Raw genomic sequence first — 26,019 nt, forward strand, 5'->3', positions numbered from 1 at the left:
AAGAGGATCATTTCTAACCAGATAATTAACCTAAAGGTCAGATGGGGATTCAGAGAATAAGATCCTTTTAGCGACACACTCTTTCTCAGGCGAGAAAAGAGAACAGCCAACAGCCCCCACCCATCCCCGACCCCACATACATCCACGACCCCCACCCTGCACCCCTCCATACACACAACCTGCCCTCCCATCCACACACACACACACACAGATGAAATCGATCGTTCATTTCACAGCTGTTTATGGGGACGTTGCTGCAAACAAATCGGCTTCTGCGTTCGCCTACAGAACAACACAGTCACTACACTTCGCAGTAAAACCCGATGGGAGTGGTGCGGGCAATAAAATCAGCCGGGCTGTCTGCTCCTGGTACTTTTTTAAGAGAGAAAGAGAGGAAGAAAGAGAGAGAGAGAAAGAACAATAAAGAGGGAGGCGGGAGGGATTGTCAGAGGGTGTACACCGTGAGCCGAGAGACTTTCCTGGTGAGTATGTAGTGCCCTCTGACCTTTATTAACTAAAATGATGATGAGAAACAACATTCTCTCTCTCTATTGTCTAATGGTCGGTGGCTTGGCGTGGCGTGAGGCTGCTCTGCTCTACTCCGCTCCCTGTTAAACATTAATTAGTTCATTAAGCCGGGAATCTTTCTGCCCGGCTTTGCTGAGTCCTTTACCTCCAGCAGCGGCGGAGGATCTGGGAATAGAAACGGCTTAAGCTCAAGCCGCCTCAGCTCTGCCACGAGCAAATTCTCGAGAGAATTAGCGACAAGGAGCGTTGGCTGCCTCTCCCTGCGACACTGGGGTTCAGCCTCAGCCTCAGCCCCTCTGGTCCCCAAACGTCCACAAGTGCCCCCTCACACAGGGCAGTGTCCCAGAGCGCTTGACAGTGGCGGAGCACAAAGCTGAGCCGGGAGGGGAGGGGGGAAGGTAACCGTAGGCACAGTCCAAGAGGAAGGTCTTCAGGTACGACCTGAAGATGGGGAGGGAAGAAAGGGGCAGGACAGAGGGATAGAGGAAGAGTGTTCCAGAGCTCCACTGCGTAGCGGCTGAAAGCACGGCCGCTGATGGTGGAACAGAGGGCACGAGGGACATGCAGGAGGCCGGAGCCGGTCGAGCGGAGGCAGCGGGCAGCGGGCAGTGGTGGGGGGGGTAAGCAGGTGGGAGAGGTAGGGAGGTACCAGGGCGTGAAGGGATTAGAAAGCGAGCGTGAGGATCAAGCTGAATTATCAAATTATCAAAGCCTTATTAAAGGAAATAAACTTTAAACAAAACCGCACAAAGCTGCTCTGTCTGTGCTGCTCTGTCCTGTTCTGTTCTGAAAGACGTTTCGTTTGTCCCTAAACAGGTTTAGTGAGCTTTCCGATCAGAACGCTATTTATTTATCCCCTTGTATCTGGAAACTTAACCCTCTGGGATTAGCTTCCGCGGTTCCCGAGTTGCCGTGGAGTTTGCCCTCGACCCCCACCCCCTTCACGTTTGGTGACGGCCCCACAAAACAAACCGCGTCTGTCTTAAAGCCTTGGAGCCCCTGAGCTCAGTCAGTTACTGCGAAGAGGAGATAACTTGCGGTGTTTTTCATGCATCAGCCTGGCTCAGTCGGTAGGGTTCTCGCTCGAGTCAGGACTTTGTGGGTTAAAGCCCCCCACCCCCACATGGGGTTTTTAACCACAGTCTAGATCCTCTCTCTCTGATCCCGAACCTCAGCTCGAGTGCAAACCCCTCATTGTTGTTGATGATGCTCCACTGAAGTGCTGGCTGGGCGGGGGGTGGGGGGCAAGGGGATGGGGTTGGGGGGAAGTGTGGCTCCCCATCAGTGCCCTGTTCAGGTGGACGTTAAAGATCCAATGGCGGAGCTATTCGAGAAGAAAAGAGAATTTCTCTCCCGGTGTCCTGGCCGACAGTATACCCCACCCCCCTCTCACTCTATCCCTGCTCCCGGTCTGGCCTCTCTCCCTGGGGTGCACCATTTTCCTAACGGTTGCCACCCTCTGCCCCCACCCACCCCCGCCCCTCCCCTCCCCCATAAAGTGCTGCAACTTTATTTTAATTTGGTGTCGAGAGATTAAACGCCCAGGTATCAAGTATGACTCAAAAGTCCCTGTCACATCCAGTGATCCTGTCCCACTTTATACATATATATATATATATATTTAGATCCTGAGATACAGACTGGGGAGTGGGTGGGCGGGAGCTGAATTAAAGCCACACGTAACAAACAAAACCCCAAAAGAAAAGCAGCAGAGAATCTTCTCGCTCGACCCCAAGCGGCGAAGCTAAACTGTCATTTGATTTTAAAGAAAAACCTTTTTTTTTATATAAACGAGAGAAATGTAATTAACTCAACGGGGCAGGATTTGGCAGTGGGCGCTCAGAGTTGTGTTGTGTTGTGTTTGAGGTCACCTTGAGATCCCGTTACAGCCACACATTCCAGAGACTTCAGTCCCTGGGACCCCTTTGCTGACCTCTTTTATAGTGAGTATCTGTGTGTGCCTGTGTGTGTCTGTGTATGTGTATCTGTGTGTGTGTATGTGGGTATCTGTGTGTGTGGGCTCTGTGCCTGTGTGTGTCTGTGTATGTGTATCTGCGTGCGTATATCTGTATGTGGGGGTTGTGTGTGTCCGTGTGTGTGGGGTGTGTTTGTGCGCGTCTCTGTGTGTGTAGTGTGTGTGTATACGTGTCTACACCGTGTCCCACAAACAGTCATGGATTGCGTGATCACATTTTTCTAAAAGGGTTTATGATCCCAGGAAGGCGATCGGCCAATCGCCTAACAACCGGGTTTCTACTTGCTGCGAGGTCAGCAGAGACGTGTGGAGTAAGGAAACTTGCCTAAGGTTTCGCCCCATCCTGCCTGGGAATCGAACCCGGGGCCTCTCGCTTTGCGAGGCGAGTGCTCTAACCGCTACTCTACAGAACTCCGGCTTTAAAGCTTTTACTTGGCAACTTTCCCTTTTTTTTTTCTGGTCCTTTGTTGAGATTCCCACTCACTCGTGTGATTCAGGGGATAAAGCACGAAGCTGACCTACATTCCTCCCCGCATGCTGGCAAGAGCTGAGCTGAGATTATTAAAAGGTTTGAGGAGCGGGTGCTTTATAGGAACATAGGAACAAGAGGAGGCCATTCAGCCCCTCGAGCCTGTTCCGCCATTCTATAAGATCGTGGCTGATTTGTACCTCAACTCCAATTACCCGCCTTTGCCCCATATCCCTTGATCCCCCGACCTAACCAATATCTATCCTCCTCAGTCTTGACAATGTGAATGGATTCAGCCATAATCCGCAGCCTTTTGGGAGAGACAGATTCCCGCTAACTACCCTTCATGCGTGTGTGAAAAATTGCCTCCTGATTTCACTCCTAAATGGTCTGGTTTTGATTCATTAGTTCAGTCACTGCACCTGTAGCCACAGTCCTCGTAAGGGTTTTCTTTGTTTTTACAGTGAACAACGCTCTTACAAACAAGAATAAATCACTCTGACCGACCTCTCTGCACACCACAAGTCTATAAAAATGTCCTGAATGCTCTCCCGCTCTCTTACTCACGCCATGTGTTCATTCTTATCACCCGACACACATTCAAGGCACGAAATTCCACCCAGTCATTGTATCCTGCAAGACCTTTTTTTTTTGGGTGGGGGTGGGGTGGGGGCTGACAGTTTCAAGACAGCCACAACCTTGGGAAATATTGTCTCAAAGTCGGTCTCAATTCTGAAGCCGTTCCTCAAAGTTAAAACTAAATTTGAGGGGAAATAAAATGACGTCTGGAATGTACTACAACAACAACAACAACTTGGATTTATATAACACCCTTCAAACAGGGTGGCGCCCCAGAGCGCTTAAATCTACATGTAGTCCTTGTCTGGAAGCTACTTTTACCTGATGTTGTGGAAAGAGAACGATACCAACCCTGGTCTCTGGCTCTCGTATCGGGTGCAGTGGAGGGCAGTCAATTCCCGACAGCTTTTAGGAATAATGCTATCCTCGCAACGCACAGAGGACAGAGCAATATAAAGAGATTTACGGGATGACGGTCAATATAGATATTGACTTTGAAGCACAGACACACACACACACACCACCACCCACCCCCCCCCCAGGGAGGTTGTCAACGAAACAAATGATAAGTGATAGCCTGGTATTAATAGTTACTCCGCAGTTCCAATCATCTGAAGGCATTTATTGGGAAGTAATTAACACTTTCATTTCTGATCAATTCTAAAGCACTTTGAGACATTATATATTCACGTGGGCAAATGCTTAAAGTTACTCTTGTTGATACTTCCTCATAAGAATAAGAATAATTATTGCATTTCAGACAACACCTTTCAAGTCGGGAGGACAGGACAGGACGTCTCAAAACCCCCCACAGGATTCAGTGTGAAGTGTAGTGACTGTGTGTTTTGTGGATGAACTCCCAATTGCTCTCAACGGGAGAATGGAACGGCCCCCCCCCCCACAATAAATCGGATCATTCACCTCCTGGCTGTTTGTGGGGTATTGCTGCACCCAAATAGGCTGCCGCGTTTACTTACAAAACACACAGTCACTCCACTTGACATGAGTTCCCTGAGAAAGAGTTTTGAGATGTTTCAGTGTCGTCACACAGAGGAGCGAGAGAGAGAGCAGGTGAGGAGGTTTGTTAATGTTTTGCTTCCTTGACCACGAGGTTATGCACTTCTCAAGGACATCCTGCTGCTTCATATCGTTAATCATCAGCCACGCGAGAGGAATTTTAATGTGCCGGGCACTCCGGGCTGGCTCACAGCACAGCTGACCTGAATACTCTATATTGGGATAGAGATGGCCACACTATTTCAGCGTAAAGTGTGTCCTAGATCAGAGACTGAAATTAACTGATAAATGAGAGAGAGAGAGAGAGAGAGAGAGATGAGTAGTAAAGCAAAGCAGAAATCTGAGCTGGAAACAGAGGGAGATACAGAGAGAAAGAAAATTACTTCCCAAACCAGTACTGAGACAGGACAGCTTAGTTGTTGGAAGCATTAATAACAATAATAATCCTTGCATTTGATACAGCGCCTTATCACGTCGTTGAGACGTCCCAAAGCGCTTCTCAGAATACACTGTAAAGTAGAGTGACTGTATATTTTGTGGGCGAAACACGGCAGCCAATTGCACACAGCAGCGTCCCCACAAACAGTCGTGGATTAAGTGACCATTTTTTTAAAGGGATTGTTAAACAGGAAAGCAATCTGCCAAGCAACTAACAGCCGGGTTCCTACTTGCCGCTAGGTAAACAGAGGCGTGTGCGTGAAGTAAGGAAACTTGCGTGAGGTTTTGCCCCGACCGGGAATCAAACTGAGGTCTTCTCGTTGTGAGGTGAGTGCGCAAACCACTAAGTTACAGGACTCCAGTAAACAAAACTGCACGTTGGAGATTAAGGTGGATGTTAAAGTTCCCACGGATTCAGTTGGGAACCGCATTCTTCAACACCTTCCAATTTCGATCACTCCCACATTTCCGTATCAAGAAATACCTCACACTGTGGTTTACCAGTGGTCAGAGCGCTCGCCTCGCAAGCGTGAGACCTGGGTTTGATTTCCGGCAGGGCGAAACCTTGGGCAAGTTTCTTTACTCCACACTCCTCTGTTTACCGGCAGTAACAACCCGGTTGTTAGTCGATTGGCGGGGATAATCATCCTTCAAAAAAAACAATAATATTTGGATCCCTCAATCCATGATTGTTTGTGGGGACGCTGCTGTGTGCAGTTGGCTGCCGTGTTTCCACCACAAAATATACAGTCAATTCACTTTACAGTCTATTCTGTGAAGCGCTTTGAGACGTCTCGAAGACGTGAAAAGCGCTGTATCAAATACAAGGATTATTTTATTTATATTTATTACCCCAATTGCTCTTTCACCAAAGTGCTGTGTTACATAACCACAACTATACACACGAGCGAGCAGCCTAATGGCCTGTAAACAGCCTCCGAGCTGCTAACTCTCACGCAGGCTTGTGGAACCAAACAGCCATCAACGTGAGCTGGAGGTTGCGAGCCTGACGTCCGAGGCTGAATGGAGAATTGCCAACATGGTGTTCCCTCGTGTCAATGAGAACAGTGTTCTGTTCCTCACGTCAGCCTTCCCTGCCTTTCGGCCTTTGCCCCAGCGCTTAGACACCATCAGTGGTCTTTGAGCGAAGTAATCAATCGCCTGACAGCTCAGAGAATCTCCGGGTTTGGGAAATCTTTGTCCTAGGCCATCACAGGCAATGAGTTCTCTCTCTCTCTCTCTCTGTGAGGTGCCCCCTCTCCTCACAGCCCCCAATTTGGTTCTGAATCTGGTTTACAATTTACGGCATCTGACGCCAGCTTTTGCCTTGCCTTTGTGTGTGTGTGTGCATGTGTTTGCGTGTCTGTGTGTGTGTTTGTGTCCTTGTTTCTGTGTGAGCATGTGTTTGTATGTGGGGGGGGGTGGGTGAGGATTTATTGCTTTGCCTCCCAAACGTTAATTGCGCTTGTTTTGATTATTTCCACTTTTTCTTCCTCGCGCGCACAACGCAGAAACAGGAGGAGGCCATTCAGCTCATTACGCTTGTTTTTTTACCATTTTATTAGACCCCTGTAGATCTTTTATTCCCATTTCCCTGCCTTTTCTCCATATCCCTTAATCCATTTCCTTCCCAAATAGCTAGCCATCTCTTTATCTCCCGATCTGGATTGAGTGACCAAATTATTATTAGTGATAGTATCTTTCTATCTCTTTATCTACCGTCTGTCGATCCTGTCTCTGCTGTTTGCTTGAGCCTTGCATTCCAAATCCTCACAGCGCTGTAAGTGACCATCTAGACTCTGGCTTTAAGATTACATCCCCTTGTTATCTCTCACTAGTTAACTACATTTAGCACAAATAGGGATAACATTTGTGTTGTTTTCTGTGCAGAGGGATTCTCCCCCTCTCTCCTCACCCAGACACCCACACACACACTCAACCTACCATATAAGGGCAAAGAATCTTGGTCTAAGTTATGGTTTGTAAAGTACGTTGAACGATTCTGTTAAGTGTTGGGTTCTTGAGGGAGTCGCGTTGAATTCAAGCTGTGAGCAGCAATAGTCACTTGTAACGAATATTGTAAACGCACGTCGTCAATTGCGCAGAGCAGTGTCCTACAAACAGTCGTGGATTGAGTGACCAAACATCACAAGAATTTCGAACCTGTTAGATCTCATCCTGCCTGAATCCCCGCCTGACCCAACAACGACAATATAGCTCCCTACACACTTGACGGCATCCCGGGGTGCTCATGCAGCAAGGAGCCACTCAAAAAGCGAGTATTGTATTTAAAATAGTAGAATGGATCACCGTTGGATTACGTCAGTGTTTCTTGAAATCACACAGATAAACTGAATGCTCACAGTGGGGGTGGGGGAGTGCCTGCTAACAGCACAGTCTGTCGTGGCTTGAGAACAACAATGTGCTCAGCGACCATTGATTTATTCGCTGCTTAAATCAAGGGTTAAGGTCAAACAAAGACATTAGCAATCAATTCTGCTCTAAACAGATATGTATAACAAGCAGCTGCCTGTAGACCCCAACACCAGATGAGATCAGTTCATTTAAGAGCCTTGGAACAATTTGTTCTCAGGTCTATGTTTCTCCCTCTTCTAATTCCAAGAAATTAATCATTTAGTTGATGGCTGATTGTGGGAGAGTTAGAACAACTTGCATTTATGTGGTGCCTCACAAAACACAGTAGAGAAGATAGGTCTTAATATATAAATTGGCTGCCGTGTTTCACCCACAAAACACACGGTCACTCCACTTTACACTATATTCTGCGAAGCGCTTTGAGACATCTCGAAGATGTGATAAGACGCTGTGTCAAATGCAAGGATTATTAATATCCAAGTTAAATCAGGTTCTTATTTCAGGATGGGCTTGTTTATTGGCTTTAAAGACACTTTCTTTTGATCCTGTCCCGAGGTCACTTGGTGTACACTGTGCAGGAGTCCCGCAGAGATGGGTGGTGCTGTGCGTGTCCCTGCGCCCAAACAGGCACTCAAGGTCAACTGCAACCAAAGGACAAAGCAGCCCTTTGTTGCTGTGAAGTGCACCTATCTCACACTGACTGGTTCCTTACGTCCCTCAGTAAATAACTCTCTGTGGGTGTCACTGTCACACCTGCAGCACGGGGCTCCCTTCCACGTTCCAAAGCAACTCACGAATGTTTGTGGGACGGCCGCTGCGCGCAGTTGGCTGTCGCATTATCGCCCACAAAATACACAGCCCATTCACTTTCGAGTAGATTCTGCGAAGCGCTTTGAGACGTCTCACCGACGCGATAAGGCAAATGCAAGAATTACTACTATTATTATCGAGTCGCGGCTTGTGAGGCGTTCCTGGAATATTCCTTTATAGCACCTTTGGGACGTCCTCCCGACATGAAAGGCGCTATACATATGTAAGCGGTTGTCGTGGTAGCCAGCGATTGGGAGCTTCTTATAAAGAGCGCAATGTGTATGCATATACACATATATATAATCTTAACCACAGCTCGTGCTCCGCGATTCCCCGCGTCATGGAAACAACGGCAGCTGATTCTCAGCGGCAACCCGCCCTTGTCTCCTCGGCCGGCCACAGGTTCGCCTACAAGCGCACAGTCACTACGCTTGGGGGGGGGGGGGGGGTCGAAGCTCCGCACCCACGTTCTAAATGCTTATAACCTTATGGCACTGTGTAGCCCTTTTGCTAATTGCAAACGTGATTGCAATAAAAACCTCCCAACTCGATTTGACTGATTGCAACTTGAGGCACCTGTCAATCACAGCCCGTCTCCTCCTGTCAATCAGGCGCGTCCCGCCCCACCTACTCGCTGCACCACGCCCCTTGGCTCCCAGGTCACGTCGCGCACGTCGCTGGCGTGCCTTGCCTTGCCTTGCCTGCCCACGTCACCGCCCCGCCCCGCCCCGCGGCGCCCACTCGTGCCGCGTCGCGTCATGCCGTCTCCAGGCAACGGACGTCAGCCGTGCCGCGTCATCGGGTCGCTCGCTCGCTCGCGCGCTCTTCCCCCCCCCCCCCCAGGTCACGTGAGAAGAAGCGCGAGCAGCGGCGGTTGACCGCGAGCAGAGGACACTCGGCGGCGGCGGACGACAACGACGCACAGTCGACGCGAGAGAGAGAGAGAGAGACGCCATTCCTCCCGTCCTATTTATTCTATTGATTGTTCTTTTATTTTAACATTGAGGAGGATGCGGTGCCTGGGAGTCCTGGCGCTGCTGGTGTGCGGCGCGAGCGCCTTCACAGGTAAACGGCCGCCTCGCGAGGCCCCCCCCCACCCCCCGCGCGGCCCGGCTTCTCCTCACGCAGTGCCCGCCTCAGCCTCGCTGCCTCCGGTTGTCCGCGCTCCCCCTCCCCGCGAGGCCCGGCGCCCGCGCTCTCTGCGACGGCTGTCCGCTCTCCGGTGCATGTGTCCGTGTGGAAAACGAGCCGAGTTAATGGTTTAAATCGCATTTATTGTGTGTGTGTGTATATATATATACTTATTTTTATGTAAAAAAGGTTTGTGTGTAAAAAAAACCCCAACGGAGGTAATGTTTGTACTTCATATTTATTTATATATATGTGTGTATATATAAAGAAACTCGCGATCGTCACTTTCTGCCGTCTGTTTACTCGGTATTGGTGGTGTGAGCGTGAGGAGGAGTGAGTGAGTGAGCGTGAGGAGGAGTGAGTGAGTGAGCGTGAGGAGGAGTGAGTGTGAGGGGGGAGAATGGAGAGTGAGTGAGTGTGAGGGCGGAGAATGGAGAGTGAGTGTGAGGGGAGAGAATGGAGAGTGAGTGAGTGTGAGGGGGAGAATGGTGAGTGAGTGTGAGGGGGGAGAATGGAGAGTGTGAGGGGGGAGAATGGAGAGAGAGAGTGTGAGGGGATGAATGTGACGAGGGGATGGGATAATGCGGAGGAAGGAGGAGTGGATGTGTTAGGGTGAAGGAGTGAATGTGTGAGAAGAGGTGAAGGGGAGAATGTGGAGGAGGAAGGAGTGAGGAGAGGAGAGAATGTGGAGGAAGGAGCGAGTGTGATGATGAAGGAGTGAGGTGGGGGAGGGAGGGTGATGAGGGTGGGGGAATGGGAGTGTAAGCGAGGAATTTTTAAAAATGCACATTTTCTTGTTTATTGATCGTCTTTTTCCCACATACCTCTCGCTTCCTCCATAAACGGTGCGTGTGGGGAGGGGGGGGGGACTAGCAAGAAGATCAATGTGTATATAAGATTTTTAGGCGTTTCTCTCCCCTTCCCCCTCTTCGTCGTCGAGCGATTTCCTGCCGGGAATAAACTAGTCTGATCCTGTTCCCCGGCAACTGTGTGTGGGTGTTTGAGCTGGGGGGAGGGTGGTGAGATCCAACAAACACAGTCACCCTCTGTAGAGTTTTACAGGCATCACATAAACCCTCTTACCATCTTCTTCCTCCTCACTGAGTTGTTTTTCCTGTTAAATATATTCTAATATATACTCCTCCTCCTGTTAATACACGACATCTAAAATGTCGCTTATTAAATATGAATCACCCATATGAAATGGTATGTCTCGTTTTAATTTGACATTATGGATCACCATCCACCTTTCTTCCCCAATCTCCCTTCTAACACACACACACACAGATACTCGTTTCGCTTTTTTAACCTTCAACATGTTTTTGAACACATTTCTAGTTTGCTTGATTTTGTTCTTTTCAGTTTTGTATGTTTACTGCCCCCTTTGAAAAACAGATCCTGTGTGGTGCTGATTTCAGCCTGTGTTAGGGCACTTGGAAGCATCTAAGATCCACATTCTAAGTCAGAAATGCTATATTGGATCAAAATGGGATTGTTTCTTTTTTAAAAAAGTCACCCAGTCGGTTAACATTTCAAATCATAAATCTCAGGTTTACAAGATTAAAGTAGGATCTTTCTGTGCTCACAATTTGATGGAGGTAACCTATCAGAGTAGCTGCTGCCACGATGTCCTACTTACACTAAAGAGCAAGTATGAGATCAGTTTGCCAGAAAACGAATGTGTCTGAAAAGGATATTACTTATTTCTGACTGACTTCCCTGGTCTCGGAGACTTTGCTGTTTACATGTATCTGACCAGGCACTGAATGCCTGCCCCTTCTATCTAGTCAAATTGTTGCGGGCAGCAGTGATTGACATCATGGAATTTCCATATGATCAATTTATGTCACGTGATCTGGAAATTATAATGTTGGGCAGAGTGAACTACTAGCGTCAACATAGTAATTGCTTCATCTCTAATATAAAAGTAAACTTGGTTTTTAAGCAACTTAATGTGCATGAAATCACTGTTTTGTAACTAAGGAGGATGTTAGGCAATATGAGTGTCATCTACTGGGCAACGCAATAATGTTGTTTTCCATTAGTTAATTTTTGCATTGCAAGCCGTTGTGTAGTTTAACCATGGTAATAATAATAATCCTTGCATTTAATATAGAGCTTTTTGCATCTTCTAGACGTCTCAAAGCTCTTCACAGAATATACTGTAAAGTAAATTGACTGTATATTTGTGGGCGAAGCGCGGCAGCCAATTGTGCACAGTCCCACAAACAGTCGTGATTGAAATGACCAATTTATTTTTTTTCTTGAGGGATTATTATCAGGCATGTTGAGTAAGGAAACTTGCCCAAGGTTTCGCCCTGCCGGGAATTGAACCCAGATCTCTCGCTTGTGAGGCGAGTCGTCTAACCACTGAGATACAGGACTCCATTGACCATTTGAAGCAACTATCAGCTGTAATTGAATACCGTGGAGTGGTAAAACTGTTTTTTGCCTGCAGTTTGTTTGCTTCTTTTCACCCTGCAACAAGTGTTGTCTTATTTTAAGCAAGAAGCAATTTTCCTTGAATAAGTGGAAAAAATATTGTTCTGCATTGTGCTTGTGCACCTCCAGTGGTGACCAGGAGACTAGACGTCCATTAAATCTGGGACACTAGTGATTGCTGCATTCTTTCTCTGAGCCATTGTTGCTGTGCGTTCATGTTCTGGGGCATGAAATGTATTCCAATTAAATCCCAAGTCTGTTACGTAGTGCAGTAGAGAGAACAACTGGATCTTTAAGGCCTTGGTGATGTAAGTTTTGAGTCTTTGTACTTTTGATGAACAAATGTCTTGCTTTTGTTGTTGAGATGAGGGGAGGTTGAATTAATAGTGCAAGGAAATTACTATGTTTATTTGACTTGCATAAATCCTGTTGAGGGTTAATTATCACTCAGTAAATGTCTGAACTATATTGTTGCTGTTCAGATGACCCTACAAAAATCACAAAGGATCATGATTCCTTTCAATGTTGCAAAATCAGGGGGCAAAAAGGTGAATTAAAGAGAAAAAATGTATGCTGTTGTGCAGTTTTTTTTAGCTGTTGCACATCATTATATCAGGATTTGTGTCCATTTTACTTTTAATTGTACTACATTTTTGAAGATGAACTGTACTAGGTTAAAGTACAGTCCACAAGTTCTGTTGATAGCTACTTTCGACATAAGTATATAACCTTCAATAATACACATATGGTCGTCTTTCATCATTGTCAGAACCTTGAAAGCAAGGGTTGGTGAGCTGAATGGAGCATCGTCAGTCCAACTGGTCCAGTTATCTTCTTGACTGGCGTTCATGTTGAGTTATAGCTTTTAGTTACCATAATTTTACAGTGGTTAGTTTTGATGCATTATCTCTAAGCTGCAGAACTGTTTTGGCACAACATGGTTGAAGGGTTCAAAACGAATTGATCGTTTCATTGAAACGTAATATTGTAGGAAAATGTTGAAATGTGGGTTACCAGATTACCAAAATCTATTTCTAAATGACATTTTTCTTTGTCCAGCCAAGCAGGACCTACTTATGCTCACCTTTAAGCTTTTTTAAATTGTGAATTTTAAGTGCAGGTGTTCTAGACCACCATGGAGACCATTTCCCTCACAGTAAAATCTCAGGGCAGCCTGTGCTGTAAAGGTTTTTTATGTTAAACAAAACGTAACATAGATGTCTGTTGATGCACAACTAGAACAAGTCAGTTATTGCTCTTTGCATGACGGATATTTCGGGGGAAGTTATTGACGTATGCTGAGTTTATGTCCATTTGGTGATGCAAAGTTAATTTGATTAAGCTGGAATAGTGTTTACTGTACAATGTTATGTTATCCCTCTCTCCCCCCCCCCCCCCCGTATTGAGTTCTAGGAGGAATTGTTGCCTTAATTTTAGTACAAAATCTAAAAAATAACAAATTTTAAAAAACTGTATAGTTCACAGTGAAATAACTAATTGGTTTGGCAACTACTATTTTCACTGCTTGTGTATTGCTGTTTGCTTGTTTTGAAATTCATCGTGACCTCTGGAGTGGATTGGTAAGACGTATTTTTGTTCCTGTTTTTTTTAAAAAAACATGGCCTAATTGCGTGATTTTTTTGTGTAACTTATGGGAAATAAAGTATGAATGTGAACTCTGTTTTACATATGATGAGGGCTTTTTATTTTGAAACAACAGGATTGTCATGTTTCAAAATAAACCTGTGACTCGTTGAAGCCAAACAAAAGCTGGGTGGTGCAATAAATAGCTTTGTATTCAGAGAATATGACAGTCAGGGCTGTGTTCCTTGAAATATTTTGGCAGGAGAAAGAAAACCCATTGGGTAATATTTATAATAATAATAATAATCCCTCCAAAAACCAAAAATAATAATAAATTGGTCATTTTCAATCTACGACTGTTTGTGGGACATTGCTGTGCGCAATTGGCTGCCGCATTCGCCCACAAACATAGTGTGTTCTGTGAAGCGCTTTGGGACGTCCTCCCAACGTGAAAAGCGCTATATCAAGTGCAAGGATTATTATTATTATTTAGCTATTGAAAGCTATTTTACAAGATAAAGCCCTACTGGCTTTGCTGGGATTTTCAATGCAATTAACCTTGATTATTTACTTTATTGAAATTGCCCATATGATCAAAACTGCGAATTTTCCTCTTTCAGAGAGTTAGGAGCCTTTAATTAATGTGATGCAACAGCAACTTGCATTTTATATAGCGCCCTCCAGGCCGGGCGGCGTCTCAGAGAGCTTAACAATAGCGGAGCCCAAGGCCAAAGTGACTGTAGGTGCGGTCAAAGAGTAATGTTTTCCGGCTCGACCTGAAGCAAGGCGAAGGGGTTGAGGGAGGGAGTTCCAAAGTTTTGGGGCGTCGTGGCAAAAGGCACGGCTGCCGATGGTGGAGCGGGGGAGGCCGGACCCTGTAGAGTGAAGGCAGCGGGTACTGCTGTGGGCTGAGAGGATGTTAGAGATGGGGGGTGCCAAGGAATGGAGGGATTTAAACACTAGAGTGAGGATCTTTGACAGTCGATCCGATCTGACAGGGAGCCAGTGGAGTTTCGCAAGGACAGGAGTAATCGAGGTACGGCGTTTAGTGCAGTGAGAACCCAGGCAAAACCGCATTTAAATCTGTTGGGTATGAAAAAGTTGTGATCTTTGCAGTAGGGCTAGCGGTTAATCGTTCTTTACTATTTTTGGGAATAAATGTGATGCGTGTTTTTTAATACAGATTATGTAGGTACTTGTTTGAAACGTGTAAAGGAGATCTGTTTATTCCCTTCCATAATTCGGTTGTGTTAAGGCACTAGTATCTCACATCCAACTGGACTAATATTTCTTGCATAGTTGCAATGTGAATAAAATATGAATAAGAGGATTTTGGCTTATTTGTATTATATTGCCTAACTCTATTTTCTTCCACGTTTCATGATCGTATCCCGGCTCTCCATATGGAATAACATGTTGGAAATCTATTAATTGAGTAATATTTTGTGCTTTTTATTTATATAAGTAGCTTTAAACTGTTTGTTCCTGATCAAACTTGCTAATGTTTGTTTATTAACTTTCATTTGAGATTAATCTTCTTTGTACTCTTTGCTATTGATCCAAAGCCACAGTTTTTGAGTGTGTATGAATTTAAAAATAAGGCGGGAGTATCTCCAGGTAATGTACAATAAGTTGCTCTACATTTAGATTAAATTTCAGATTGGAAAGATATCTAAAACTCTGTTGTAAAGGAATATCTTGGCCTAACACAGTACTGATGTGCTGTGCAAGTTAGTTATTCAACTTTCCCTTTGGTTTGTGACTTTTATTTGAAGCTCAGTTTAGAAATTTTGATGTTTTAATGTCTTTGCCTAAGTTCATTTTGGAGCACTATAAATGAGCGCAGGTAGTCAACTGATCCTGATACACAGGATAGCTTGTGAAGTAAAAATATCACTACCAACTGAGCACTGTTTAACACTAGATTCCGTAATGACTTGATATGACCCTTTCCTGAATTATTCTTTTAGTACTGGGAAGTATTGCTTTAGTACTTAAAAACTGTGGCTCAACTTTCTTTACCTGTTTTGTTGCAAATGCTTTCATGCTGCAGCTGGTTTTATAAAGTCACCTCTGTCTGAAGTGAAGCTAATTGAAGATGACCTAGAATTGCACTGTGAGGTGATTGGGAGCCCCACTCCTGAAATTCAGTGGTGGTATGTCGAAGGGAATGATTCTGCAACCTTTGTACAGCTCTACGATGGTGCGCGTCAGGAGCGGGTCAAGCTCAACTCAACCTATAACCTTGATGCCAAGAGCTCGATCTACATCATGAATCTGACTGTTGATGACAGTGGCACATATGAATGCAGAGCCAATAATGATCCAGACCGCAATGATTTACAAAAAAGGCCCAGAATCAAGTGGATACGGTCTCAGGCAACCGTAATAATACTGGAGTGTGAGTGTGGTTGCAGCTATGAGTCAAAGTGACGAAGCTTCGTCAGTTTGATGCCCTTTTCGTCATCCTTACAAGAATACCTCCTGGCATCCACTGTGCTGTCCTGTGACCAAAGCCATACCAACCCTTCTCTATCCTAGCAGAAATCCTGTTATCCTAAGACTGGTTTCAAGGTTGTGAGATTGTTTCCCAAACCTATTGAGGTTAAAAGCAAAAATTAGATGTGCTAATGGGAGTTAATAGAACTCTTAATATAGCACAGGTTGCTAATCACAATCAGTTTCTTAATTTTGTCTGCTAAGACTTGTATTTTATATGTAGTCTGATCTGTATATATTTGGTAATGTGTTGAGAGCTTGTTTGGGTTCCTATCATTGGAATTGTGAGCCATCTAGCTTGTGGTTCGACCTTTGTACAATGTAGTATCACTTTCTGTAATGTATTACAATCTCACACTCTGTTGCTGGTTTACGTTTTACCTTCTACATCCAAGGAAATACCTAAGCTTTACTATAGAATGCAATTGCAAACCCATGGTTTGTGGCAGATGTACCTTATCAATCTGTCTTGTGACTATCATTTTGCCAATAGAATGCCTTTCATACTCTTTCCTAACCTCCATATTCCCTTAGCATATGCTACAGTAGTTGCCTTGTGTCTTGCTATTGTGTTAATATTGCAAACCTTTTGATCTGGGGAGCAAGATGTTTTTGTTGAAGACTGTGGTTAAGAAAACCTCCAATCTTTGGGATGTTGGATATTGTTTCTTGTTTATAATCCTTGCATTTGATATAACACCTTATCACTTTGTTGAAACATCTCAAAGCACTTCACAGAATATACTGTAAAGTGGATTGACTGTTTTTGATTATTAGATGTAATGGCAATTAACGTTTTCATTCAAAGACTAACATTTCATTAAATATAGTGTAGTCAAATGCAAGGATTGTTAATAGCAATTGGAAAATGCTCAATCCAGATGAATTATTTTCTTTGACTTTGAAAGTTTTACAAAGTAGTCTACAAAATTATTTACGTACCTTGAGAAATAATACTAATAAAACGGGTATTAGCTAAACAAATGTACTCGAAGGTTGCCATAATTGTCAAGTTAACTAAAATATAACCATTACATTTTATAGTGGCCATTGTTTGACTGTCCATTGACTCCAATTTGATAATACTGTATTAGCATTATAGTTGTAGGTGAAATTGCTCCTTGAGTGAATATATATTACTGCATACTTGTAGTTAAATCATACTGTGCATTAGAAAGTGGTAATGCTCTGTAATTATGAATTAAGATTTGCTAGAGCATGCATTTCTTTCCATCAGTGATAATGTAAAGAGATCAATTTTAAATATTTACTGAAGCTAAGTGGCTTAAAAAGAGTTTCCTCACTTATTGAAGAGAATTTTGGAGGGGGGTGGATGCAGAAGAAGAGGTTTGCATTTTGCTGCTGTAATGAGCCTTTTGTGGTGTGAGTCCCCCTCTTTAGATTATCCCGATAAAGCACCTGTATTCTGTATAGTTTGTAATTGTAAATTATTGCAATGATTTGTTTTCAAATGAAAAATGTTCTGCAAGAGTTGAAATTCACTCCTGTTTTAGGTATTTACGTGCCAATGTTGCACGTGACCACCTTTTGAAATTAAGGTGTAAATGAGATTCATAAATTGATAAATTAGTGTTGAAATTCACATTTTTATAATCTTAATTTGCTGCATTACTCCAAGGATTTGTTCAAATCCAAACCATTTTGTAAATGCCTCTTGTGTACCTGCCCCTCTCCTGTCTCCCCCCCGCCCCCTTCAATGTCTGTATGTTTCATGTTCAGTTGATTTGAAACCTGCTGTTTGTGTATACAGATCCTATCATCATTAAACAACAGCTCACAAATCCAGGTGTAGACGGTCAGGATGAAATAGTACTTAGCTGCAACCTGACCAATCCACCTTCTGATATTAAAGGACGTGTTTGGAGAAAGGATGGTGCAGATATTCCTGGCACCGTTGATGAAGACAATTCGTCTTTAATGCAACATAGGTAGGTAGTTATAGTTTCATTTCTCATGTAGCTGCCTACAGAAGACATATCTTATAAAGTGGAACAATTGATTGCTTTGGGAGCTAGCTGTGTTTAACAGTAGTTGAAGCTGTTGTAATGCTGATAACAATAATAATCCTTGCATTTGATGTAACGTCTTCGAGATGTCTCAAGTTGCTTCACTTCACAGAATATACTGTAATGTAAATTGACTGTATTACTGTGGACGAAAAAAAAGCAGCAGCCAGCGACACACAGCAATGTCCTACAAACCATTGTGGATTGAGTGACTATTATTATTACTATTCTCATTTATAATATTGGTGTTTGAAGCTTTTTCTGAGCATAATGATGTATGAGTGAAAGCACATTTTGGCTTTGAAAGCTCAATATTGACATACTGCAGGATAATCTATCCTGACAGGATTCCTTGGAGTTACATTGCCATTTTCTGCCATAGAAAAATTGGATTGGTGGAGTTAACATGGTTGCACATCAATTGTGGGCATTTAGTTCCTGTTGAAACTCAATTATTTTGCAATCTGTAGCGGTACTGTCTAGTTCATTAGCTGTGCTTAAATTCTGTGGATTAATAGAGATCTGGAAGGTGACACGTCCATTGTTAAGAGGTGAACGTGCGTTTGCAAATGTACCAACCATTAACTAGACAGTCATAGCAAAAGAGATTAAACAGTAATTCCAGCTCTCACGTGACCTTTAATTCTATCTTGGACTGACAAGCCAATTATCAAGATGACTGAATTTAACAAGGGGCTCATTGTGCAATATTTTTCCTGCTGAAACAGCAATAAAAATAGCAGCCATGAATGGATTAAAATAATCTCATGCTATTTTGAATAGGATAATTTAGGAAGGTTTTTTTTGTACATTGTAAGTTTAAAAACAAACTCAACCGACCCTTCCCTCCTGATGCAGTTCAGCCTTCACTACCTTTGTCTGTGCCGTTAGTTAATCTCAGTTGGCCTCTTCTGTCGGGATTCCCTTTTCTGATTGGTCGCTTTTCATCCAGTTTCATTTGGTGGTGCAGGAGTATAGATATCAAACTAGAGCTGTGATTAACTTTTTGACTGATGTTTTCATTTGCCATTGAAGCTGGAAATTGAGTGATAACTTAAAATAATGGCAGGTGCCTTTTCATCATGTTCCATCCAGCAACACTTACAATTTGAGATGAGTGGGCTAGTTATCTTTGATTTTTGTAGCTCAGTGGTTAGAGCACTCGCTTTGCACGTGAGACACCTGGGTTCTATTCCAAGCAGGGCGAAACCTTGGGCAAGTTTCCTTACTCCTCACACCTAATAATAATCCCTCCAAAACAATAATAAATTGGTCATTTTCAATCCACGACTCCTTGTGGGACACTGCTGTGCGCAATTGGCTGCCATCTTTCACCCACAGATGTATGTTCAATTCACTTTACAGCATATTCTGTGAAGTGCTATATCAAATGCAAGTATTATTATTGTCATTCACGCAGGGTAGCATCTCCAATCTTATTGGTGCTTTCCCAATTTGCTGATGGAGCAACGCTCCAGGATCGTAATCTTGCTTGAAGAATTGCTGGAGACTGACCAGTTATATTGGAAAAGCCACTGTGTTTAGTAGTACTCGTGCCCACTGGAGCATTTGGTAGTCATCCTTTAATGTTTATCCATACCTAAATATAATAATCCCTCCAAAAAAATCCAATAATAAATTGGTCATTTTCAATCCATATGACTGTTTGTGGGACATTGCTGTGCGCAATTAGCTGCCGCGTTCGCCCACAAATATACAGTCAATTCACTTTACAGTGTGTTCTGTGAAGCGCTTTGGGACGTCCTCCCGACGTGAAAAGCGCTATATCAAATGCAAGTATTATTATTATTATAAGTACCTTTTCTGCATTGACATTTTCTGGTTTTTAGACTCGTATGAGGTCTTGTCAATTTTAGATCTCTGAGCAGTTTACTGAAACTACATAAAATGCTGTGGCTCTATATAAGATGCACATCACTCCTGCATAAGACATCTTCTTGAAATGCTTTTCTCCTCAGACTGCAATCTGTTGATGCAAAAAATTCGGGGCTGTACAGCTGTGTTTATTTGACAAAACCACTTTCAAGCGAAACTTTCCAAGTTAAAGGTGAGGCATTTTTCATCAACTTTTTCCATTGGTTGGATTGAATAAAACTTATAAATGGAAGTGCAATCAGCGGGAGTAGAGGGGAAACAATTCTGTGCACAGTGGAATGTTCTACTTTTGCTAACTTCCGCTTTAAGAAACATAATCCCACGTTGACTACTTTGCACTCTGGACTATTGCTTAGGTCATGTTATTCCTGCTTGGTACAACTTGCGTCTGAGTTTCATTTGAATTGGAAGTTGCGCTGATACATTTCCTTTTAATGGAAGCAATTTGTTCAAAAGGAACTAATATCAAAAGACTGTACTATTGTCTTGAATTTGTTTATCTTCCTTTCTCCGAACAGCTGCGCCTGGTGTGACCACCTACAAGAAGTCTGAGCATGGGAATGAAGGCGATGTTGGGTTACTGACTTGTAAAAGCCATGGGTATCCGCCAGTTGAATCCTGGACATGGTCCAGATCGACTAAAGATGGTGGTGTTGAGGTCAGTGAAGCAGCATCTCGATTGAATTAATTTGATGATCACAGACAATCCTGAGCTCTTATGCTATAATGCCACAGTATTTTAAATACTCATTGCATTTTCTACTGTGAACTAACCTTTGTGATGATTTTCAATGGGTTCTAATGAAGCCAAGGAGATAATTGGTTGCTCTCACTTCATTTTGTAACTTGTATTAAACCTATCGTATGCAGATACAGTATTGCACTTTTTTAATATAAAAATATGGTTTATTGATTGTCAGGCAATCTCTGTTAAGAGCTTTAAACTGCATTTATATCTGCATCTGTGGTGGGATCAATCACACTAACGTCATTCCCCTTTCTCCTCTGAAAAGCCCTCTACCATCTGAACTTTTTGATCACAATATTTTTAATGTTATTGCAAGACTTGTTTAGACACAAGTGCCTAGAGGTGGCATTGCTTTCATATCGAGCTGTATGTTTCTGGCCCAATAGAAAGCCAGTATTATGCTCCCTGCAATGAAGCAGCATACTCCAGTAAGTATGTGTATGTATTCATAAATACTGGTATTGTAAAAGTACAAAGTTATACAGCACGAGCTGTGATTGTTTTAAAACTTGTGTAAATGTCATTTCTTTCCAAATTAGCACATTATGAATGGGACAAATAACCGATTCCAAATCAAGATCACTGGCAATGGGACTGAGCTTCGCATCCTGGCGCTGGATATCGAGAAAGACCAAGGAGAGTACTACTGCAATGCCACCAATGAGATCGGGGCCCGGGCAGAAATCATCCATCTTCGTGTCCGCGGCCGTTTCGCTGCTCTCTGGCCTTTCCTGGGGATCGTTGCTGAGGTCATTGTCCTTGTCGCAATCATCTTCATTTATGAGAAGAGGAGAAAGCCCGACGAGCTTGCAGACGGTACGTTGACAGCCAGCTTGTAGTCACTCACAGGACACGTGATTCAGTGGTAACTTTCCAGCTTCAGAAATGTAAATACAATTTGTCTTAACTGGTGCTAATCAAAGCGATTGCGAGAACCACAATTTTTGGGAAATATTTTTTCCTCCCCTTGCTTCTGCTTCTCCAGCAGGTACTTGATTGTTACCACTTGGATATAGTTCCATGGGTGCTATTTGCCTTCCTCGAGCCTCACCCAGGTGGTTCTCGTTCTCATTCACGTGTGAACGTGTCTGCACACTCGCTATTCGAGGCTGATGGGCAGCAGGATGCGGGTTGGCGTTCTGTCCTTGCTCACATACTTGCAGCTTGTGTGGGATTGCTGGGAGGTGATCCGGAAGCTGGACTGCCAAGGCCATTTGTAGCTCGCTTGCTGTCTCTCTGAGTCAGCTTATTAGTCGAGGTCACACACGAAACCTGTCCTGGGAACACAGCTAATTCTGGTGGCAGCAGGTGTTTTCAACCATATACAAAATGCCTGCTCCTGTCACCTGTTCTGTACAGCATTAAAAATCGGAGCAACAGAGGTCAGCGAAGTGCCACTAAGTGTATTGCTAACTTCCTTGATAATACTTGGGTTCTGTTATAATTCAGAATCTTTCACAGTGATTTTCAGCTGCGTGGGAACAGAACTGTTGAGTCAAAGAATTATTCAATTTTCCGGTTATTTATGGAAACTGCCAACATAGTTAGTGGCCATTGGGTTACTGTGTATTTAGCAGTGAGGCCCTTTAAAAGATTGAGGTGGCCTCTTAGTTTCAATTTGCCCCTGGACTTTGCTTTTATTGTTCGTATATGGGGCAACATGCCCTGCATTCCTGTGATGAAAACCTGTTTTCTTCTCCATTTGCTGCTGGTTCTTATTGTACGGTAAGTGGAGTAAACGGCATGTCAGTTTGAAGCCATTCTCTAGAGGTGCCAGAGTTCAAGTTTCTGCCATCTCTGCCCAGCTGTGCTTTTCATACTTTTACAATATTACTGTAAATTGAACAAACTATGTACCACTTCAGTACAATTGAATATTGCACATCACATTTAAGTTTAGCATTTTCATACAAAAATATTCCAACATATTCATTGTTGCCTCAGTTTTCCTAATATCAAGTTTGTGGAGTCAGAAATTTAAAATGTGTCCAAATCTATTTTGGGTTAAAATTGTCAGATTATTCCCAGCTGCATGTCACTGCTTTTTGAATTCTGCCTTTGGTATAAGGCCACTGGGGCCACAGCAAGTAAAATGTTTGGTCATTATTGTAGTTTTTCGATTTACAGTAAAAACAAAGTGAGTAAAATGGGATTAGGCCCAAGGTCTACGAACCCAAGTCATATCATGTCTCTGCTCAGTGTCATATTTTGTCTCTACAAGGTCAGTTAGCAATTGGGAGCGAAAGTCCACTCCAGTGGAGTGAATCTGACATTCCCTGACTGTATTGGTAGTTATTCACTGGATACACTCCCAGTTTAGCTATTGAGTACCAAACAGGGTTTTATATTGGTTTAAACCAGCTTCAGTTTATTTAATAATCCTTGCATTTGAGGGATTTGAAAACCTTAGGCCTAAACCCATGAGCTATAATTGGGATTAACAATGCTAAACAGCTTGCTGTTGGCATACCAGTGCCGATCTGTAAATCTGCCTTTGCCCAACTGTTTAGGAGAAAGACCATTTGCCTTTTTTACTTACAGTAGTTTAAGTGATACTTGTTTGGAGCATCACTTCACAAGATGGACTTAATTACAGTGGCCCAAAGAATTCCCAGGGGAATGAACTCCACGGTTTGGGCTGGGGGGGGTGAGAGATTTACCACAGTTAATTTACTCGGGGTCTTGCTGTGATGTTTCAATTTGTATATTGTAAAATCAATAATCAGTTTCATTATCACATCATCTTGTGGTTTCCTGCAAGGTGACCTCTTGGGGTGGGGGGGTAGCTGGAGCTAGTGTTGAATGACATTGTTGTGTGCCCAAACGCAGTAACTGGCATCAAGCTTGAATTTCATTCCCGTCTTGTAGCATTTCGGAATTGTGCTATTTGCAGTGGCGATTTGTCCTGACATTCATTCTGCACTGTTACATTGCCTTCCTCATCATTGGCACATACAGTGCAACTCTGCAGCTTCTCAAAGACGTGTAGCAAAAGGTGGAAGTAGCGCTGAGGTTCAGCGCCTGCCTGTGAACGGCTAAATCTCCATTTATCTAAATTGTTGTTAATGACGCTTCTTTCTTTACATGTGAATTTGTCGCTGATCAGATGACGAACAAGGATCTGCACCTCTGTGAGTTTACTCAAAATTATTTGATTTTTTTTAAACAATCTAGTTTTGTAAGTAGATACTGCTGCAACCAATTTGTGCTGCTGACTTGATTCTAACCACCTCCTCCGCCTCCTCCTCAGGAAAAGCAATGCAGCCACTAATCATAAGGATAAAAATGTCAGGCAGCGAAATGCAAACTGAATTGATTTCTTACTTTGGGAAAGGTCAGTACTCTTTTTATTATTAAGGTGCTATAAATGTATGTCCTTTGAAGTATGAGATAATGCTTTATGTTCTGTTTTCCTTGCATGCTCCTGCTTCTCTCCATTCCGTTGCATAGCACATTTGTATGTCAAAACGTAGCTTTGCTTAAATTCCTGAGATTCACCAAACAAATTGCTGCCTGGTACTTAATAAAGTATTTCTTTATAAGTGCACTTGCGTATCTTTTGAACCTCTAGCTTGTGGACTACATGCATTTACATCAGAAGATAACTTTGATTGTGTTTTTTTTAGTGAGTTGTACACACTGCTCTACATCCGACAACCCTCTGTGTTGGTACGATCAATTATGCTTCCCTTGTGTGGCTTCCACCCCCACCCCCCATGGTCTAATAGCAAAGGATTCAACTTTGAGATCTCTACTCCCATCGATATTTGGCACTAAATTGTTTGGTGTTTTTTAAAAAAAAATTCCAATTCCTTTCTAAGAGAAAGCAGAATGTTTTATTTATCATTTTTTTCTGATTTTGCACAACTTGATTTTAGAAGCCTTTGTTCTTTTTAAACTAATGAAAGTAGAGAGATTCTGTGGGTGAGTCACTTTTACAGAGAAGTGCCCAAAAAAGATTAAACTGTCAACATTGTTGAGTGCTCTGACCCCTGACTGTCCAGCGCCTTGGGTTGTCCTTTCGATGTGAAAGGCGCTGTATAAATGTAATTTTGTTGTTGTTGCTCAAGGTAACTGAACATTTCCTCTTGTGTTTTCTCTTCCAGGAGGTGGCCTGTACAACATTACAAAGTAGATGGGTTTTGTAGTTGACGTGGAGGATGATATCTTGGGTGTGAAATAAAGCATTTTGATGCGTTCACAGATCCTAAAGCTTTTTGAGTCTCTTTTAACAACAAAAAGATTATTAAGTTAATTAATTAGAAACTCTTTTACCATTTGACTGCTGGTGTTTTTTTAAATTCACTCCAGTGTATTAGCACTAATTGATTAAAGGGACAGTGTAGTCTATTCTGGCCTCCCCAGCCTGTGTAAAGTACATTGATGTTCCTTCTAGATATTTGATTGTTTTTTTTTTCTTGGTGGCTAGGTTTATTTTTTGTTTGCAACCGATGTATGTAATAATCTGCTATCCTCTCATCCTCCTGCCCACCCATTAACTGAACTAATAATCATAGTGACAAGTTGGGATTTGTAAATGCGAATGCGTTCTTTCTCCCCTTCCGTCCTCTCTCTCCTTCTCTTATTCCCACCCCCCCACCACCTACCTAAATTCATCTGATCTAGGCCATTGGTAGAAACAATGTCTTGTTAATATAGTTTGTATTAATCCTGCATGATAAAACATTCAGATTGGCTTGTGGAGTATATATCGTGTGTTGCTGGTGAGTCTGACTTCCTCCCTTTACAGTGACACCATTATTGAGAATGTGGTATGTCATCAGCTAAATTCAGTATTTTTGGGAGGGGGAAAGTCTTCAAATCAAAATAATGACTACACTACCAAGTTTTGAAAGTGGCTGGTAATACTGTGCATCTTATTGAAATGTACCCGATGGGTCACTTGTATAGCAACTCTTATCGAAATTGCTTGTTGGTGAAGGCTTGTACCGATGCTTGCCATTGCTCTTATTTTTCATGTCAACATGACCAGCTAATTTTGCATCTTCAGTATTAACTGGTGCAGTAGTAGTGTCCAGTGTGTCTTTTATAGAATAAGCTATTTTCTTGTGTGGTGTTTTTTCTGTAATAGTTTAGTGAACTCCAGCTGAATATTTATAGAGCATGGCTTCTCCTCAGACATTATTTTTTTTTACCAGTTTGTGAAGGGAGGGAGGAGGGTGGGTGAAAGGAAGAACAGTCAGTGATAACCAGTGAATCTCTTAACCCTTCTCTGTAGTAAGTTTCCCTTGTATCCCTGTAGTAAGTTTCCCTTAACCTTGAAATATGTCCCCACTGAATTTCTCTTCCACAACCCGTTTGACATCGTTTGCTGTAGCTACAAAGCGTTTTTTTTTTTTAAAAATTGTTTTTTTGGATTGTTTTATTGAGTGACGGATATCGGCACATTTCATGTTTCCTTCCGTAGGTGAGTGAGGAACCTGAAGAGATTTACCTGGATTGTAAAAAAATTTTGTATGTACAAATGCAGAGGTGTTTT

At 43.0% G+C, this 26,019-nt stretch overlaps 1 protein-coding gene across 1 annotated transcript; it reads left to right on the plus strand.

Moving 5' to 3' along the window:
• Window positions 1-9,035: 9,035 nt before the first annotated feature.
• On the plus strand, window positions 9,036-25,876 carry bsg (basigin). Its single transcript, XM_007898931.2, has 8 exons — window positions 9,036-9,257; window positions 17,620-17,797; window positions 19,855-19,943; window positions 20,290-20,429; window positions 21,059-21,335; window positions 23,626-23,650; window positions 23,770-23,853; window positions 24,626-25,876. The coding sequence occupies exons 1-7, from the start codon at window positions 9,203-9,205 to the stop codon at window positions 23,828-23,830; spliced, it is 825 nt and encodes a 274-aa protein (XP_007897122.1). The 5' UTR covers window positions 9,036-9,202; the 3' UTR covers window positions 23,831-23,853; window positions 24,626-25,876.
• The last annotated feature ends 143 nt before the right edge of the window (window positions 25,877-26,019 follow it).

Source organism: Callorhinchus milii, unplaced genomic scaffold (genome assembly GCF_018977255.1).
Source record: "Callorhinchus milii isolate IMCB2004 unplaced genomic scaffold, IMCB_Cmil_1.0 Scaffold21, whole genome shotgun sequence".
Lineage (NCBI taxonomy): Eukaryota > Metazoa > Chordata > Chondrichthyes > Chimaeriformes > Callorhinchidae > Callorhinchus > Callorhinchus milii.

Excerpts from the sequence above, each read along its gene's own strand:
- bsg (XM_007898931.2), top strand. The coding sequence starts at position 9,203 with ATGCGGTGCCTGGGAGTCCTGGCGCTGCTGGTGTGCGGCGCGAGCGCC. Across the intron at positions 9,258-17,619 it reads CGGCGCGAGCGCCTTCACAG|ATCCTATCATCATTAAACAA; the intron begins GTAAACGGCCGC and ends TTGTGTATACAG. Across the intron at positions 19,944-20,289 it reads CGAAACTTTCCAAGTTAAAG|CTGCGCCTGGTGTGACCACC; the intron begins GTGAGGCATTTT and ends TTCTCCGAACAG.